Genomic DNA, 17,318 nt, shown 5'->3' with positions numbered 1-17,318 from the left:
TCTGCTGCTGTGGCCCATCCGTTTCAAGATTCCACATGTTGTGCATTCAGAGATGTTCTTCTGCACGTCACTGTTGTAATGTGTGGTTATTTGAGTTACTGTTGCCTTCCTGTCAGTTTGAACCAGTCTGCCTGTTCACCTCTGACCTCTCTCATTAAGAAGACATTTTAACAAGTTTTGTTAAAACTTTGCTACTTATTAATCAACTTTCATGAAACATCTTGCAGTACCTAACAGTGACCAGCTGGTGGCGATGCGTGGTCACGTCTTGCAGTACCTAACAGTGACCAGCTGGTGGCGACGCGCGGTCACGTCTTGCAGTACCTAACAGTGACCAGCTGGTGGCGATGCGCGGTCACGTCTTGCAGTACCTAACAGTGACCAGCTGGTGGCGATGGGCGGTCACATCTTGCAGTACCTAACAGCGACACATCTTGAAGTTTTTTTTACATAACTATAAAAGTTTATTTACAAAACAAATACACAAAGTACAAACAGTCAGTATTTACAAGGCAGTGAATAAATTCAAATTAAAATATGATTACTCCCATCTATGAAACAGTCAGATCCTTGGGGGGAGCTGCTCCGGGAAACCCCCCACAGTACCCATTGTGACCTTGTGCTCTCTCCAAGGACAGCCAGGCATGAACATATCCTCAGAAGAAGGGCAAGCAGTTGACCTGGCAGAGCCATAGACATTCCACCACCTAGACCTGTGAATAGCCAACTTGGCCAGGGCCAGGACCAAGCCCACCAGGAGATCCTCCTCGTGACCCACCCCCTTCTGTACTGGGTGCCCGTATATAAGAAGTGCGGGTCTGAAGTGCAACCGGAACCTGAGTAGCCACAGAATAATCCGGTGAACCTGCTGCACGGTACTATCCCATGCAACACCTTCCACCCCAGGTCCCCAGTGTGCAGGGGAAACACTCCTGCATAAACAGACTTCCACTGGGGACCTCCTCCGCTGGCAGGTGGTCACACAGGCCACCAAGGCAAGTCTGGTCGGCAGACGAAGACAAAACAGTGAAAAGTGTGCAAGAGCAGCTCATACAAGAAATATTTTGGAGCATCACGGAAGGGTACGGTGGGCATCCCGCGAGATGACTCACGTTACGTGGGACCCTCTCCCGCGAGGTATCCCGAGGTCTGGGTCCGAGCCCGAGCATCACTTCCGGTCCATCAGGTGGTGGTGCAGTTGGAACCGCTCCACTTCCCCGAGCGCCTCCCACCCCGAGACCCACAATGATAGGATGGGTATTAGTCCCCCTTGCAGCTAGACCAGCACAGGAGCACCCTGTCTGGGTGAGCCTGGACCCATATCCTCAACAGCTAAAACAGTAAAAGCCAGGCAGTTCCCTTAGAGGGGCACGGCTGGTGCCATCCGTCGGAAGCCGCGTGCCCTCCTGCAGGCAGTGTCCCCGGAGAAGGTGCGTCTCCAGTGCAAGCCACCTCAGAGGGTGGTCACCGTACAGGTATCTCTGCAGGGTCCTGAAGAGGAGAGCCACCAGCTGGGTGTGCACGTACACACCAGTGACTGGCCGCCCTCTGCATTCGGAAGATTCAGGATCGCAGCAGAGACCCAATGCCTCCTGTTGCCCCAACAAAAGTCCACCTGCCTCTTCTGGGTCCTGGAGACAAAAGCAGTGGGCGGCACTAAATTAGTCAGTCAGTACCATATCATGGAGGCGACCAACTGATTTATAACTAATCCCCTTCCCAGCTGGGCAGAGATCTTTTATTCCAAATCCCACCAGTTCGCCAGCCAGGGCTCAACCGTCGACGCTTCAACTAGAGGAGGTGCACGGTGTTCCACGCAAAGGGTCTCAACCTCCAGTAGGGAGTCGTCTTGCTACTGGTCCACCAAGAGGCCTGCACACTTTTCTTTGCAGTACCTATCGGTGACCAGGTGGGGGCCACACACGGACACATCTTGCAGTACCTATCAGTGACCAGGTGGTGGCGCAAAAATAATATAGCCCAAGTCCTCGAGTGGCATTGATAGAGCATGGATATACTGTAGTGTTGGTTAGCAGACAACAGAGCACAGCATCTAAGGAGTGCTGGTGTGCAGCACCGAGCGAACACTGGAGAGCAGCACCAACGGGAGGAGCCGGCTTCCAAGCCAGCACATATTCCAGCGTGTCGACAGCAGCCTCACCACCACCTTCCCTGTTCCGAGGAATACCATTTTCTCAAGGGAATCGGACAATTCGTCGAGATTTTTCGGAAACAAAACTTTGTCCTGTTTTTGAAGTAATTAATAATATGTGACAATTATGTAGTGGCAAATATTCAAGCAAAAGTGGTTCTGTGGAGTGGTAAATATTATTGTAACTTTATCCCTACATAATAAAATGTTTATATTTCTTGTCATTCTTAAATTGTCATTAATTAAAGGTCAGTTTAATTTCCACGTGGTGTTCTGGCCATACATCAGACTTCACATTAGTTATCACAACGTCGCTGACATAAAACATAGACCATTACGGCGCAGTACACCATTTAACCTACTCTAACATCAAACTAACTCTTCTCTCCCACATAGCACTCCAATTTTCTATATTCCGTGTCCTTATCTAAGCGTGTCTAATGTATCTGACACTGTCACCAACCCTGGCAGTGAGTTCTACGCATCCACCACTCTCTGTGTAAAACAAACTACCTCCAACATCCCCCCCCCCCCATACTTTCTTCCAATCAACACGCCCTCAAGTGAACCTTGGGACTATTAAAGGATTTGCACTCTCGACCTAATCACAAGAGATTCTGCAGATGCTGGAAATCCAGAGTAACAGCACAAAATGCTGGAGGAACTCAGCAGGTCCGGCAGCGTCCATGGGAAAGAGTAAACAGTCGACATTTCTGAACGAGTCCCTTCTGATTCCAGTCCTGATGAAGAATCTTGGCCTGACACGTCGACAGTTCATTCCTCTCCATAGATGCTGACTGACTTGCTGAGATCCTCCAGTATTTTGTCGGTGTTTCCCGGTGCAGCAAGAGAGGCCCGGGATCATTGCACCACACAAGGACAGTGCGGCGGCGAGGGGACGGGGCGGAACCCGGATCCGGGGCGGGGGCGGCGGCGAGGGGTCGGTTCGACACAAAACCCGGAGTTGGAGCCGGAACGGGGGCCGGTTGGACTCAAAACCCGGAGCGAGGGGACGGGGGAGCGTATATCATGTGGGGACGGGTGAGCGTATATCCGCCGGCTGCCGGAAGTACTCGGGCGGTCCCGGACCGGCGGCGGGCGAACATGGCGGTGGTGAGGGCAGCCGGCCGCCTCGTCCGTCAGTAAAGCGTGTTGTCGGATCACTGCTCGGTGCAGCGCCCTGAGGAGAGAGCTGTGGCGAAGCGCCGGCCCGCAGATCCCTGGACACCAGGTAGGCGACAGGGATAGACCGGACTGACGGTCCGGAGCCCGGTCTCTCTAATAGTCATTCATCGGATCGGTTTGTTCAAAGTAAAGTTATTGTCAGAGTACAGTACAGATATGTCACCACATACAACCCCGAGATTCGTCTGCCTGCCAGCAGACTCGGCAAATCTATAGAATAGTAACTATAACAGGATCAATGAAAGATCAACCAGCGTGCAGAAGACAACAAACTCTGCAAATGCAAGTATAAATAAATAACGAGAACATGATAACATGATATAAAGAGTCCTTAAAGTGAGCCGATTGGTTGTGGGAATCATTTTAATGATGGGGCGAGTGGTTATTCCCTTTGGTTCAAGAACCTGATGGTTGAAGGGTAAGAACTGTTCCTGAAACTGGCAAACACGAGGAAATCTGTAGATGCTGGAATTTCAAGCAACACATATAAAATTTGCTGGTGAACGCAGCAGGCCAGGCAGCATCTATAGGAAGAGGTACAGGGGGCATTTCGGGCCGGGACTCTTCGTCAGGACAAAGGGTCTCGGCCCAAAACGTCGACTGTACCTCGTCCTGTAGATGCTGCCTGACCTGCTGCGTTCACCAGCAATTTTTATGTGTGTTTCCTGAAACTGGTGGTGTGAGTACTGAGGCTCCTGTACCTCCTTCCTGATGGCAGCAGTGAGAAGAGAGCATGTCCTGGATGGATGGATGGGGTCCCTGGTGATGGATGCTGCTCTCCTACCACAGTGTTTCACGTAGGAGTGCTCAGTGGTGGGGACGGCTTTACCCATGATGGACTGGGCCGTATCCAATAATTTTAATAGGATTTTCCATTCAGGGGCATTGGCGTTTCCACACCAGGCTGTGACGCAGCCAGTTAATATGTCCTCTGCCACATATAGAAGTTTGTCAAAGTTTTAGATGTCATGCTGCGCCTCTGCAGACTCCTAAGGAAGTAGAGGTGTTGCCATTTTTTTTTACATGAGCCCAGGCAGGTCCTTTGAAATAGTGACACCCAAGAATGTAAAGTTACTGACTCTCTCTACCTCTGATCCTCCGAGGATAGGTGGAGGGGTAGGTGGTGCTGAGGAGGCAATGCAATTGCAGCAGAACCTAGACAAATTGGACAAATGGGCAAGAAAGTGGCAGATGGAATACAGTGTTGGGAAGTGTATGATAATCGATTTTGATAAAAAGAAACAATAGTGTGACAAACATCTAAATGGTGAGAAGGTTCACACCTCCGAGGTGCAGGTCCTCGTGCAAGACTCCCAGCCTATTTACAGGTTGAGTCTGAAGGCAAATGCAGTGCTGGCATTTATTTCAAGGGGAATAGAATATAAAACCAAGGAGACAATGCCGAGCCTTTAGGAGACACTAGTCAGGCTGCACGCTTCAAAAATTCATTTACAGGATGTGGGCATTGCCAGCTAAGCCAGCATTTATTACCCATCCCTAGTTGCCCTTGAGAAGGTGGTGATGAGCTGCCTTCTTGAACCACTGCACTCCCTGACGAGTAGGTACACCCACAGTGCTGTTAGGAAGGGAATTCCATGCTTTGACCCAGTGACAATGAAGGAACACTAATATGTTTCCAAGTCAGGATGGTGGGTGACTTGGAGGGGGATTTCCAAGTGGTGATGGGTCTGGAAGGTGCTGCCTTAGGAACTTTGGTGTGTTGTTGCAGTGCATCTTGTAGATAGTACACACTGTTGCAGCTGTTTGTCGATGGTGGGGGGATTGGATGCTTGTGGAAGGGGTACCAATCAAGTGGGCTGCCTTGTACTGGATGGTGTCAAGCTTCTTGAGTGTTGATGGAGCTGCACTCATCCAGGCGAGTGGCGAGTATTCCATTACACTCCTGACCTGAGTCTTGTAGATGGTGGACAGGCTTTGGGAGTCAAGAGGTGAGTTACACACCACAGGGTTCCTAGCCTTTGACCTGCTCTGGTAGCAACGGTGTTTATATGGCTAGACCAGTTCAGCTTCCTGTTAATGGTAACCCCCAGGATGTTGATAGTAGGGGATTCAGTGCTGGTGATGCCACTGAATGTCAAGGGACAATGGTTAATGCCTCCCTTGTTGGAGACTGTCATTGCGTTGGAGTATTGTCAACAGTTTTGGGCCCCGTATCTCAGAAAGGATGTGTTGTCTTTGGAGAGAGGCCAAAGGAGGCTCATGAGGATAATTCCGGGAATGAAGGGGTTAACATATGAGGAGCATTTGGCAGCTTTGGGCCTGTACTCACTGGAATTTAGAAGGATGTGTGGGAATCTCATTGAAACCTACCGAATGTTAAAAGGACTAGATAGGGTGGATGTGGAGAGGATGTTTCCTATGGTGGGGGGCATCTAGAACTAGAGAGCACTGCTTCAAAATTGAGGGGCGACCCTTTAGAACGGAGTTAAGGAGGAATTTTTTTAGCCAGAGAGAAGTGAATCTGTGGAATGTTCTGTCACAGACTGCGCTGGAGGCCAACTCCGTGTGTATATTTAAAGTGGAAGTTGATCGTTTCCTGATCAGCGGGGGCATCAAAGGTTATGGCGAGAAGGCAGGTGAATGGGGTTAAGTGGGATCCGGGATCAGCCATGATGGAATGGCGGAGCAGACTCGATGGGCTGAATGGCCTAATTCTGCTCATGTCTTATGGCTCATGGGCCTCTGGTCTCCCTTTCCTGAACTCAATCATCAGTTCTTTGGTCTTGCTGACATTGAGTGAGAGATTTTATTATGACACCACTCAGCCAAATTTTCTGTCTCTCTCCTGCTGGTATGCTGGTTCACCAGCATCTTTGATTCAGTAACAATAGTGGTGTCAAATGGCATTGGGGCTGTGCTCAGCCACACAGTCAGAAGTGTAAAGCGAGTAGAGCAGGGGGCTAAGCACACAGCCTTGTGGTACATCTGGGCTGATGGAGATTGTGGAGGAGATATTGTTGCCAATCCGAATTGACTGGGGTCTGCAAGTGAGGAAATTGAGGATCCAATTGTACAAGGAGGTAGTGAGGCCAAAGTCTTGAAGTTTGTGGATTAGTTTTAAATGCCGAGCCGTAGTGGATAAAGAGCATCCTGATGCTGTGTAGGTGTTCGAGGGTTGAGTGAAGAGTCAGTGAGATGGCATCTGCTGTGGTCCTGTTGTTCCACATTGTCACGGTTCTGGTATCATTGTTTCTCAGCTTTTCTTTAGACAGACGATGTCATTCAAAGTGTTTACCATGCGATAAAGTGCAAATGGGAAAATAAAAGACAAAATGATGTTCATTCAAAGCAAGATTAAATAAATAGGTTCTGAGCTGGTGTTTAAAAGCATCAGCAGAGTCTCCATCCCTTATAATTATAGGTACTGAGTTCCACAGTTCAGGAGCAGAGTCCAAAAGAGCTGACCTGCCAATTACCTTTCGAGGGAGATTGTTTAATTTTAAGGGACTGATGGAAGAAGACCTGAGAGCTCAAGCAGGGTTTTAAAACAAAAATGATTGTGGGATTATTCTGGTCTCAGATCATTGAGAGCTTTTAAAAGCAAACAAACTTTAAAATCCTGTGCCAGACTATTTCAGTAGCTTTTACCTTTGTATAAGGAAGGCATGTTAGTGACTCTATTAGGTGTTTGGGGAGATTGGTACATCACCAAAGACTACAGCAAATTTTTACAGACGTACCACGGAGAACATTCGAACTGGTTGCATCACCGTCTGGTCTGGAGGGGCCACTGCACAGGATCAGAAAAAGCTGCAGAATGTTGTAAATTCAGCCAGTTCCATTATGAGCACTAGCCCCCCCCCCCACGTCAAAAAATCTTCTCTTTTCACACACTCAACGATTCAGGAACAGCTTCTTCCCCTCTGTCGTAAGATTACTGAATGAACAATGAACCCATGAACACTGCTTCACTATTTTTGGATTTTCTTTTACACTACCTATTCAATATGTATTTTAAATATGTATGTATTTTATTGTAATTTATATTTTTATGTAGGCTAATGTCTTCCTGAGACTGGGGTGATCAACCTCCAATAATTACAGCCATCTTCCCTTGTGTGAAACACAAGTCTGGACACCCATTGGCCAGTGTGCATAATACTACACTCAGTAACTGGTGTCAGTGATTCAAATTCATTTACCTCTACAGCGGTACAGCCAGCACAACTTAAGGGTATGCCGGGGCAGCCCACAGGTGTCAAAGATCAGAATTGAAAGTAAATTTATTATCAGAGTCTGTATCTGTCACTTTACAACCCTGAGATTCATTGTCTTGTGGGCATTCATAGTAAATAGAAAGAAACGCAATAGAATCGATAAAAAACCTTACACAACATAAACGGACAAACAATCAATGTATAAACGTTTGTACAAAAGACGACAAACTGTGGATATACACTACTGTGCAGAAGACTTGAGCATTCTAGCCGTATATATGTGGAAATATATACACACGTACACCTAAGACTGGCACGCGACCTGTACTTGTCAACATGGAACAGAGAGTGAGTTTGTAAATCTGGCGGGAGCGGAGGATGTGGTAAATGGTGAGGCTGGAGTGCTGCGGGAGGGGTGTGGGACTGGTGGCAGAGAGTGAGTGGCTGGCACAGGGAGAGTGGTGTAGGTACAGACACACCCAGCCCTGAGACACCAGGCAAGGTCATTTGATTCCTAACAATTGGTTTATTGATCATTACAGAACGTCCCTCTGGTGCTTCCGGCTCCCTTCTTTTCCCAACCATGATTCCCTTCTCCCTACCCTCGCTCGCCAACAGAGACCCATATCGGAATCTGGTTTATCATCACTCACAGATGTCATGAAACTTGTTTCTTTTTGTGGCAGTACAGTGCAATACATAAAATTACTATAGTACCATGTAAAGTCTTAGGCACATATACAAGACAAAAAAAAGTAATAAATATTGAGAACTCATTCTAGCGCCAACATATTAGGCTAATATTTGGCTGAACAACACAGAACACAAGAAGAAACAAAACAACGGCAAAATAAGCCTCACACATCAAAGTTGCTGGTGAACGCAGCAGGCCAGGCAGCATCTCTAGGAAGAGGTACAGTCGACGTTTCAGGCCGAGACCCTTCGTCAGGACTAACTGAAGGAAGAGCTAGTAAGAGATTTGAAAGTTGGAGGGGGAGGGGGAGATCCAAAATGATAGGAGAAGACAGGAGGGGGACGGATGGAGCCAAGAGCTGGACAGGTGATTGGCAAAAGGGGATACAAGAGGATCATGGGACAGGAGGTCCGGGAAGAAAGACAAGGGGGGGGGTACCCAGAGGATGGGCAGGGGGTATATTCAGAGGGACAGAGGGAGAAAAAGGAGAGTGAGAGAAAGAATGTGTGCATAAAAATGAATAACAGATGGGGTATTCCCATTCTGACATGTCCATCCACGGCCTCCTCTACTGTAAAGATGAAGCCACACTCAGGTTGGAGGAACAACACCTTATATTCCGTCTGGGTAGCCTCCAACCTGATGGCATGAACATCGACTTCTCTAACTTCCGCTAAGGCCCCACCTCCCCCTCGTACCCCATCTGTTATTCATTTTTATGCATACATTCTTTCTCTCACTCTCCTTTTTCTCCCTCTGTCCCTCTGAATATACCCCCTGCCCATCCTCTGGGTACCCCCCCCCTTGTCTTTCTTCCCGGACCTCCTGTCCCATGATCCTCTCGTATCCCCTTTTGCCAATCAACTGTCCAGCTCTTGGCTCTATCCCTCCCCCTCCTGTCTTCTCCTATCATTTTGGATCTCCCCTCCCCCTCCCCCTCCAACTTTCAAATCTCTTACTCACTCTTCCTTCAGTTAGTCCTGACGAAGGGTCTCGACCTGAAACGTCGACTGTACCTCTTCCTAGAGATGCTGCCTGGCCTGCTGTGTTCACCAGCAACTTTGATGTGTGTTGCTTGAATTTCCAGCATCTGCAGAATTCCTGTTGTTTGCATAAAAATAAGCCTGCTTACTCGGTCCCTCCCACCCACCTAGCCACGCACACAGTCACATGGAGAAAGTACAAGTTCCTCACAGTGTGTGGTAGGACTTGAATTCTGATCTTCCACTGATACTAACAGCAAGACTACTGTGCCTTTCCACCAAATATATAGTTTTTTTTTATCATTGACTTTTTTTTCTGAGTGTGAGAAGGGGGAGAAGAGACATAAATTTTCTCTTGGTTTAATATCCTTTTGTGTTTTCAGGAGCAGAATGAGTGCGGAAGCAGCTGATCGGGAGGCAGTAACCTCCAGTCGACCCTGCACTCCACCTCAGACCATCTGGTTTGAGTTCTTATTGGACGAAGGATTGCTGGAAAAACACTTACAAAAATCTTACCCAGGTACGTTGGTTGTGTAGAAGTTAGCACAGATCTATTACAGCTTGGGGAGTCAGTTCAGAGTTCAGTTCCGCCATCTTATGTAACGAGTCTGTACGTCCTCCCCATGGAAGGCGTGGATTTTCTCTGGGTGCTTGGGTTTCCACCCACAGTCCAAAGACGTACCACTTAGTAGGTTAATTGGTCATTGTAAGTTGTCCTAAAGTGAGGCTTGGCTTAAATGGGCCTATTCCATGGTGTCTCTAAACATTTAAAAATAATCCTGCCCCAGGAAGGCTATGCAAAACTACAATTTTACAACTACTGGTCCAAGTGCTCCAGTGAGCACTGTTATATCATCATAGCGGGCAGAGTTTGTTAAATGTGTCCAGGACGGATGTCTGTCACAGTGTGTGGACAGGCCGACTAGGGGGAATGCCATACTAGATCTAGTACTAGGTAATGAACCGGGTCAGGTCACAGATCGCTCAGTGGGTGAGCATCTGGGGGACAGTGACCACCGCTCCCTGGCCTTTAGCATTATCATGGAAAAGGATAGAATCAAAGAGGACAGGAAAATTTTTAATTGGGGAAGGGAAAATTATGAGGTTATAAGACTAGAACTTGTGAGTGTGAATTGGGATGATGTTTTCGCAGGGAAATGTACTATGGACATGTGGTCGATGTTTAGGGATCTCTTGTAGGATGTTAGGGATAAATTTGTCTCGGTGAGGAAGATAAAGAATGGTAGGATGAAGGAACCATGGGTGACAAGTGAGGTGGAAAATCTAGTCAGGAGGAAGAAGGCAGCATACATGAGGTTTAGGAAGCAAGGATCAGATGGGTCTATTGAGGAATATAGGGAAGCAAGAAAGGAGCTTAAGAAGGGGCTGAGAAGAGCAAGAAGGGGGCATGAGAAGGCCTTGGCGAGTAGGGTAAAGGAAAACCCCAAGGCATTCTTCAATTATGTGAAGAAAAAAAGGATGACAGGAGTGAAGGTAGGACCGATTAGAGATAAAGGTGGGAAGATGTGCCTGGAGGCTGTGGAAGTGAGCGAGGTCCTCAATGAATACTTCTCTTCAGTATTCACCAATGAGAGGGAACTTGATGATGGTGAGGACAATATGAGTGAGGTTGATGTTCTGGAACATGTTGATATTAAGGGAGAGGAGGTGTTGGAGTTGTTAAAATACATTAGGACAGATAAGTCCCCGGGGCCTGACGGAATATTCCCCAGGCTGCTCCACGAGGTGAAGGAAGAGACTGCTGAGCCTCTGGCTAGGATCTTTATATCCCTGTTGTCCACGGGCATGGTACTAGAGGATTGGAGGGAGGCGAATGTTGTTCCCTTGTTCAAAAAAGGTAGTAGGGATAGTCCGGGTAATTATAGACCAGTGACCCTTACGGCTGTGGTGGGAAAGCTGTTGGAAAAGATCCTTAGAGATAGGATCTATGGGCTTTTAGAGAATCATGGTTTGATCAGAGACAGACATCATGGCTTTGTGAAGGGCAGATCGTGTCTAACAAGCCTGATAGAGTTCTTTGAGGAGGTGACCAGGTATATTGATGAGGGTAGTGCAGTGGATGTGATCTATATGGATTTTGGTGAGGCATTTGACAAGGTTCCACACGGTAGGCTTATTCAGAAAGTCAGAAGGCATGGGATCCAGGGAAGTTTGGTCAGGTGGATTCAGAATTGGCTTGCCTGCAGAAGGCAGAGAGTGGTGGTGGAGAGAGTACATTTGGATTGGAGGATTGTGACTAGTGGTGTCCCACAAGGATCTGTTCTGGGAAGTCTACTTTTCGTAATTTTTATTAACGACCTGGATGTAGGGGTAGAGGGTTGGGTTGGCAAGTTTGCAGACAACACAAAGGTTGGTGGTGTTGTAGATAGTGTAGAGAATTGTCGAAGATTGCAGAGAGACGTTGATAGGTTGCAGAAATGGGCTGAGAAGTGGCAGATGGAGTTCAACCCGGAGAAGTGTGAGGTGGTACACTTTGGAAGGACAAACTCCGAGGCAGAGTACAAAGTAAATGGCAGGATACTTGGTAGTGTGGAGGAGCAGAGGGATCTGGGGGTACATGTCCACAGATCCCTGAAAGTTGCCTCACAGGTAGATAGGGTAGTTACGAAAGCTTATGGGGTGTTAGCTTTCGTAAGTCGAGGGATAGGGTTTAAGAGTCGCGATGTAATGATGCAGCTCTATAAAACTCTGGTTAGGCCACACTTGGAGTTCTGTGTCCAGTTCTGGTCACCTCACTATAGGAAGGATGTGGAAGCATTGGAAAGGGTACAGAGGAGATTTACCAGGATGCTGCCTGGTTTAGAGAGTATGCATTATGATCAGAGATTAAGGGAGCTAGGGCTTTACTCTTTGGAGAGAAGGAGGATGAGAGGAGACATGATAGAGGAATACAAGATATTAAGAGGAATAGATAGAGTGGACAGCCAGCGCCTCTTCCCCAGGGCACCACTGCTCAATACAAGAGGACATGGCTTTAAGATAAGGGGTGGGAAGTTCAAGGGGGATATTAGAGGAAGGTTTTTTACTCAGAGAGTGGTTGGTGCGTGGAATGCACTGCCTGAGTCAGTGGTGGAGGCAGATACACTAGTGAAGTGTAAGAGACGACTAGACAGGTATATGGAGGAATTTAAGGTGTTCTATGGAGGGCAGCGGTCCCGGTGCAGGTAGATGGGAGTCGGCAGTTTAAATGGTTTCACCACGGACTAAATGGGCTGAAAGGCCTGTTTCTGTGCTGTACTTCTCTGTGACTATGACTAAGTCATAGTTTGTGACACTTGTTGGTAACACTGGACTCGGACTTCCGAGGTGGGGAGAGTGGAACTGTCCCAGTGCAGCGGCTTCTCCACTTTAAAAACTCTCCCGCACAGGTTTCCTGTCATATCGGACACAATGAACAACCACTGTGCTTCATGTAAAGCTGTGTCTATCACTGTGTCCTTTCTGTACCAGAAGTGAAAGTGAAATATCAAACTATTTGACAAAAATTAGCGACAAGAAGGAAACTATTGCAATGCCCAATGAAGAGTCTCAGCCCAAATAAAAAAAACTGTTTCCCTCTATAGATGCTGCCTGGCTTGCTGAGTTTCTGCAGCATTTTGTGTGGTTATCGCAGTAAATATCACCCTTTAAATATTTTAAAGGATGTTTTGAAAAAGTATTACACAAGTTATTAGAAATTTAGCAGTATGATGTACAGTGCCATGCAAAAGTTTGGGCACCCCTGGTCAAAATTTCTGTCACTGTGAATAGCTAAGCGAGTAAAAGATGACCTGATTTCCAAAAGGCATAAAGTTAAAGATGATACATTTCTTTAATATTTTAAGCAAGATTACTTTTTTACTTCCGTCTTTTATAGTTTCAAAATAACAAAAAAGGAAAAGGGCCCGAAGCAGAAGTTTGGGCACCCTGCATGGTCAGTACTTAGTAACACGCCCTTTGGCCAGTATCACAGCTTGTAAACGCTTTCTGTGGCCAGCGAGGAGTCTCTCAATTCTTGTTTGGGGGATTTTCACCCATTCTTCCTTGCAAAAGGCTTCTAGTTCTGTGAGATTCTTGGGCCGTCTTGCATGCACTGCTCTTTTGAGGTCTATCCACAGATTTTCGATGATGTTTAGGTCAGGGGACTGTGAGGGCCATGGCAAAACCTTCAGCTTGTGCCTCTTGAGGTAGTCCACTGTGGATTCTGAGGTGTGTTTAGGATCATTATCCTGTTGTAGAAGCCATCCCCTTTTCATCTTCAGCTTTTTTACAGACGGTGTGATGTTTGCTTCCAGAATTTGCTGGTATTTAATTGAATTCATTCTTCCCTCTACCAGTGAAATGTTCCCCATGCCACTGGCTACAACACAAGCCCAAAGCATGATTGATCCACCCCTGTGCTTAATAGTTGGAGAGGTGTTCTCTTCATGAAATTCTGCACCCTTTTTTCTCCAAACATACCTTTGCTCAATGCGGCCAAAAAGTTCTATTTTAACTTCATCAGTCCACAGGACTTGTTTCCAAAATGAATCAGCCTTGTTTAGATGTTCCTTTGCTAACTTCTGATGCTGAATTTTGTGGTGAGGACACAGGAAAGGTTTTCTTCTGATGACTCTTCCATGAAGGTCATATTTGTGCAGGTGTTGCTGCACAGTAGAACAGTGCACCACCACTCCAGAGTCTGCTAAATCTTCCTGAAGGTTTTTTGCAGTCAAACAGAGGTTTTGATTTGCCTTCCTATCAATCCTACGAGCAGTTCTCTCGGAAAATTTGCTTGGTCTTCCAGACCTCAATTTGACCTCCACCGTTCCTGTTAACTGCCATTTCTTAATTACATTACGAACTGAGGAAACAGCTACCTGAAAACGCTTTACTATCTTCTTATAGCCTTCTCCTGCTTTGTGGGCAAAATTTATTTTAATTTCCAGAGTTCTAGGCAGCTGCTTAGAGGAGCCCATGGCTGCTGATTATTGGGACAAGGTTTGAGGAGTCAGGGTATTTATAAAGCTTTGAAATTTGCATCACCTGGCCTTTCCTAATGATGACTGTGAACAAGCCATAGCCCTAACAAGCAAATTAAGGTCTGAGACCTTGGGAAAAATTATCTGAGAGCTCAAATCTCTTGGGGTGCCCAAACTTTTGCATGGTGCTCCTTTCCTTTTTTTCACTCTAAAATTGTACAAAACAAAAATAATACACTAATCTTGCTTAAAATGTTGAAAGGAATGTTTCATCTTTAACTTTATGACTTTTGGAGATCAGTTCATCTTCTACTCACTTAGCTATTCAGAGTAACAGAAATTTTGACCGGGGTGCCCAAACCTTTGCATGCCACTGTATATCAACAGCAAAAAGCATTGTATTTAAAATATGAAAACGTGTTAGTTCCTTATAAGAATATCCATTTCACCTTGCTTTTTATGTGAAAATAGAAGACAGCGCACACAACAGAGGCCTTTGCATTCTGCTTCTTGAATGAGATATTCCTTAGTTAATTCCTAATCTCTGGTTTAATAAAATTAGCTTAGATAATTCTCAAAGATGTAAAAAATGCCATTTTTTTGGTCTAAAGTCACAAAAGGTGTGGTTTTTACCCAATCTCTTTTAAGTTAACTGCTTCAAGCTGTGTCCCCACTAACACTACTAATTGATCACTGTGGCATTTACCATACTGGAGAAGCAATGTCTCTGAGCTATCAACTGCTCCTTGTAGGTAGCTTCCTGGACCTAATCAAATACTTTTATTGATTTTGTATGCATATTCCATCTTTTATTGAAATATCAGGCTTGAGTATTTGAATTATACATGGCTCTCTAAACTTGCAATGGTAAGTTCATAAGACATAGAACAGAATTAGGTCATTGGGCCAAATACCATTCCATTATGCCTGATTTGTTGTCTCAACCCCATTCTCCTGCCTTCTCCCCATAACCTTTGATGTCCTTGCTAGTCAAGGAACTATCAACTTCAGCTGTAAATACACCCAGTGACTTGGCCTCCACAGCTGTCTGTGGCACCAAATTCCACTGATTCACTACCTCTGGCTAAGGAAATTCTTCCTCATTTCTGTCATAAAAGGATGTCATTCTATTCTGAGGCTGTGCCCTCTAGTCCTAGACGGTCCTCTATTGGAAACATTCTGTCTAGGCCTTTCAATATTCAATAGGTTTCAGTGAGATCCATCTCTCATTCTTCCAAATTCCGGTGAGTACAGGCCCAGAGCCATCAAACAGTCCTTAGGAGTTAACCGTTGCATTCTTGTGAACCTCCTCTAGAGTCTCTCCTACGCCAGCACAGTCCTAATGAAGGGTACTGGCCTGAAACGCCAACTGTTTACTCTTTTCCCAAGATGCTATCTGGCACTGTGAGTTCCTCCGGCATTTTGTGTGTGTTATATAGAGACATAGAAAATAGGTGCAGGAGTAGGCCATTCGGCCCTTCGAGCCTGCACCGCCATTTATTATGATCATGGCTGATCATCCAACTCAGAACACCGCCCCAGCCTTCCCTCCATACCCCCTGACCCCCGTAGCCACAAGAGCCGTATCTAACTCCCTCTTAAATATAGCCAATGAACTGGCCTCAACTGTTTCCTGTGGCAGAGAATTCCACAGATTCACCACTCTCTGTGTGAAGAAGTTTTTCCTAATCTCGGTCCTAAAAGGCTTCCCCTCTATCCTCAAACTGTGACCCCTCGTTCTGGACTTCCCCAACATCGGGAACAATCTTCCTGCATCTAGCCTGTCCAATCCCTTTAGGATCTTATACGTTTCAATCAGATCCCCCCTCAATCTTCTAAATTCCAACGAGTACAAGCCCAGTTCATCCAGTCTTTCTTCATATGAAAGTCCTGCCATCCCAGGAATCAATCTGGTGAACCTTCTCTGTACTCCCTCTATGACAAGGATGTCTTTCCCCAGATTAGGGGACCAAAACTGCACACAATACTCCAGGTGTGGTCTCACCAAGGCCTTGTACAACTGCAGTAGTACCTCCCTGCTCCTGTACTCAAATCCTCTTGCTATAAATGCCAGCATACCATTCGCCTTTTTCACCGCCTGCTGTACCTGCATGCCCACTTTCAATGACTGGTGTATAATGACACCCAGGTCACGTTGCACCTCCCCTTTTCCTAATCGGCCACCATTCAGATAATAATCTGTTTTCCTATTTTTGCCGCCAAAGTGGATAACTTCACATTTATCCACATTAAATTGCATCTGCCATGAATTTGCCCACTCACCCAACCTATCCAAGTCACCCTGCATCCTCTTAGCATCCTCCTCACAGCTAACACTGCCACCCAGCTTCGTGTCATCCGCAAACTTGGAGATGCTGCATTTAATTCCCTCATCCAAGTCATTAATATATATTGTAAACAACTGGGGTCCCAGCACTGAGCCTTGCGGTACCCCACTAGTCACCGCCTGCCATTCTGAAAAGGTCCCGTTTATTCCCACTCTTTGCTTCCTGTCTGCTAACCAACTCTCCACCCACACCAATACCTTACCCCCAATACCATGTGCTTTAAGTTTGCACACTAATCTCCTGTGTGGGACCTTGTCAAAAGCCTTCTGAAAATCCAAATATACCACATCCACTGGTTCTCCCCTATCCACTCTACTAGTTACATCCTCAAAAAATTCTATGAGATTCGTCAGACATGATTTTCCTTTCACAAATCCATGCTGACTTTGTCCGATCATTTCACCGCTTTCCAAATGTGCTGTTATCACATCCTTGATAACTGACTCCAGCAGTTTCCCCACCACCGACGTTAGGCTAACCGGTCTATAATTCCCCGGTTTCTCTCTCCCTCCTTTTTTAAAAAGTGGGGTTACATTAGCCACCCTCCAATCCTCAGGAACTAGTCCAGAATCTAACGAGTTTTGACAAATTATCACTAATGCATCCACTATTTCTTGGGCTACTTCCTTAAGCACCCTGGGATGCAGACCATCTGGCCCTGGGGACTTATCTGCCTTCAATCCCTTCAATTTACCTAACACCACTTCCCTACTAACATGTATTTTGCTCAGTTCCTCCATCTCACTGGACCCTCTGTCCCCTACTATTTCCGGAAGATTATTTATGTCCTCCTTAGTGAAGACAGAACCAAAGTAAT

The 17,318-nt window shown here is 46.3% G+C and overlaps 1 protein-coding gene across 2 annotated transcripts in view; it reads left to right on the top strand.

Annotated features, from left to right (window-relative positions):
- The first annotated feature begins 3,219 nt into the window (after positions 1–3,219).
- Positions 3,220–17,318, top strand: part of ints8 (integrator complex subunit 8) — a 117,297-nt gene continuing 103,198 nt past the window's right edge. Inside the window, exons 1-2 of one of the 2 annotated variants that reach the window (XM_072251759.1) lie at positions 3,220–3,383; positions 9,576–9,712. In XM_072251759.1, coding sequence (XP_072107860.1) covers positions 9,583–9,712 — 130 coding nt within the window. In that variant the 5' untranslated portion in view covers positions 3,220–3,383; positions 9,576–9,582. Of the gene's footprint in view, positions 3,384–9,575; positions 9,713–17,318 lie in introns of those variants that run through there. The other variant, XM_072251765.1, reaches the window with a different exon arrangement.

Source organism: Mobula birostris, chromosome 1 (genome assembly GCF_030028105.1).
Source record: "Mobula birostris isolate sMobBir1 chromosome 1, sMobBir1.hap1, whole genome shotgun sequence".
Classification (NCBI taxonomy): Eukaryota; Metazoa; Chordata; class Chondrichthyes; order Myliobatiformes; family Myliobatidae; genus Mobula; species Mobula birostris.
Note: the sequence above shows the minus strand (reverse complement) of the source record. Positions and strands in the feature narration are given on the sequence as shown.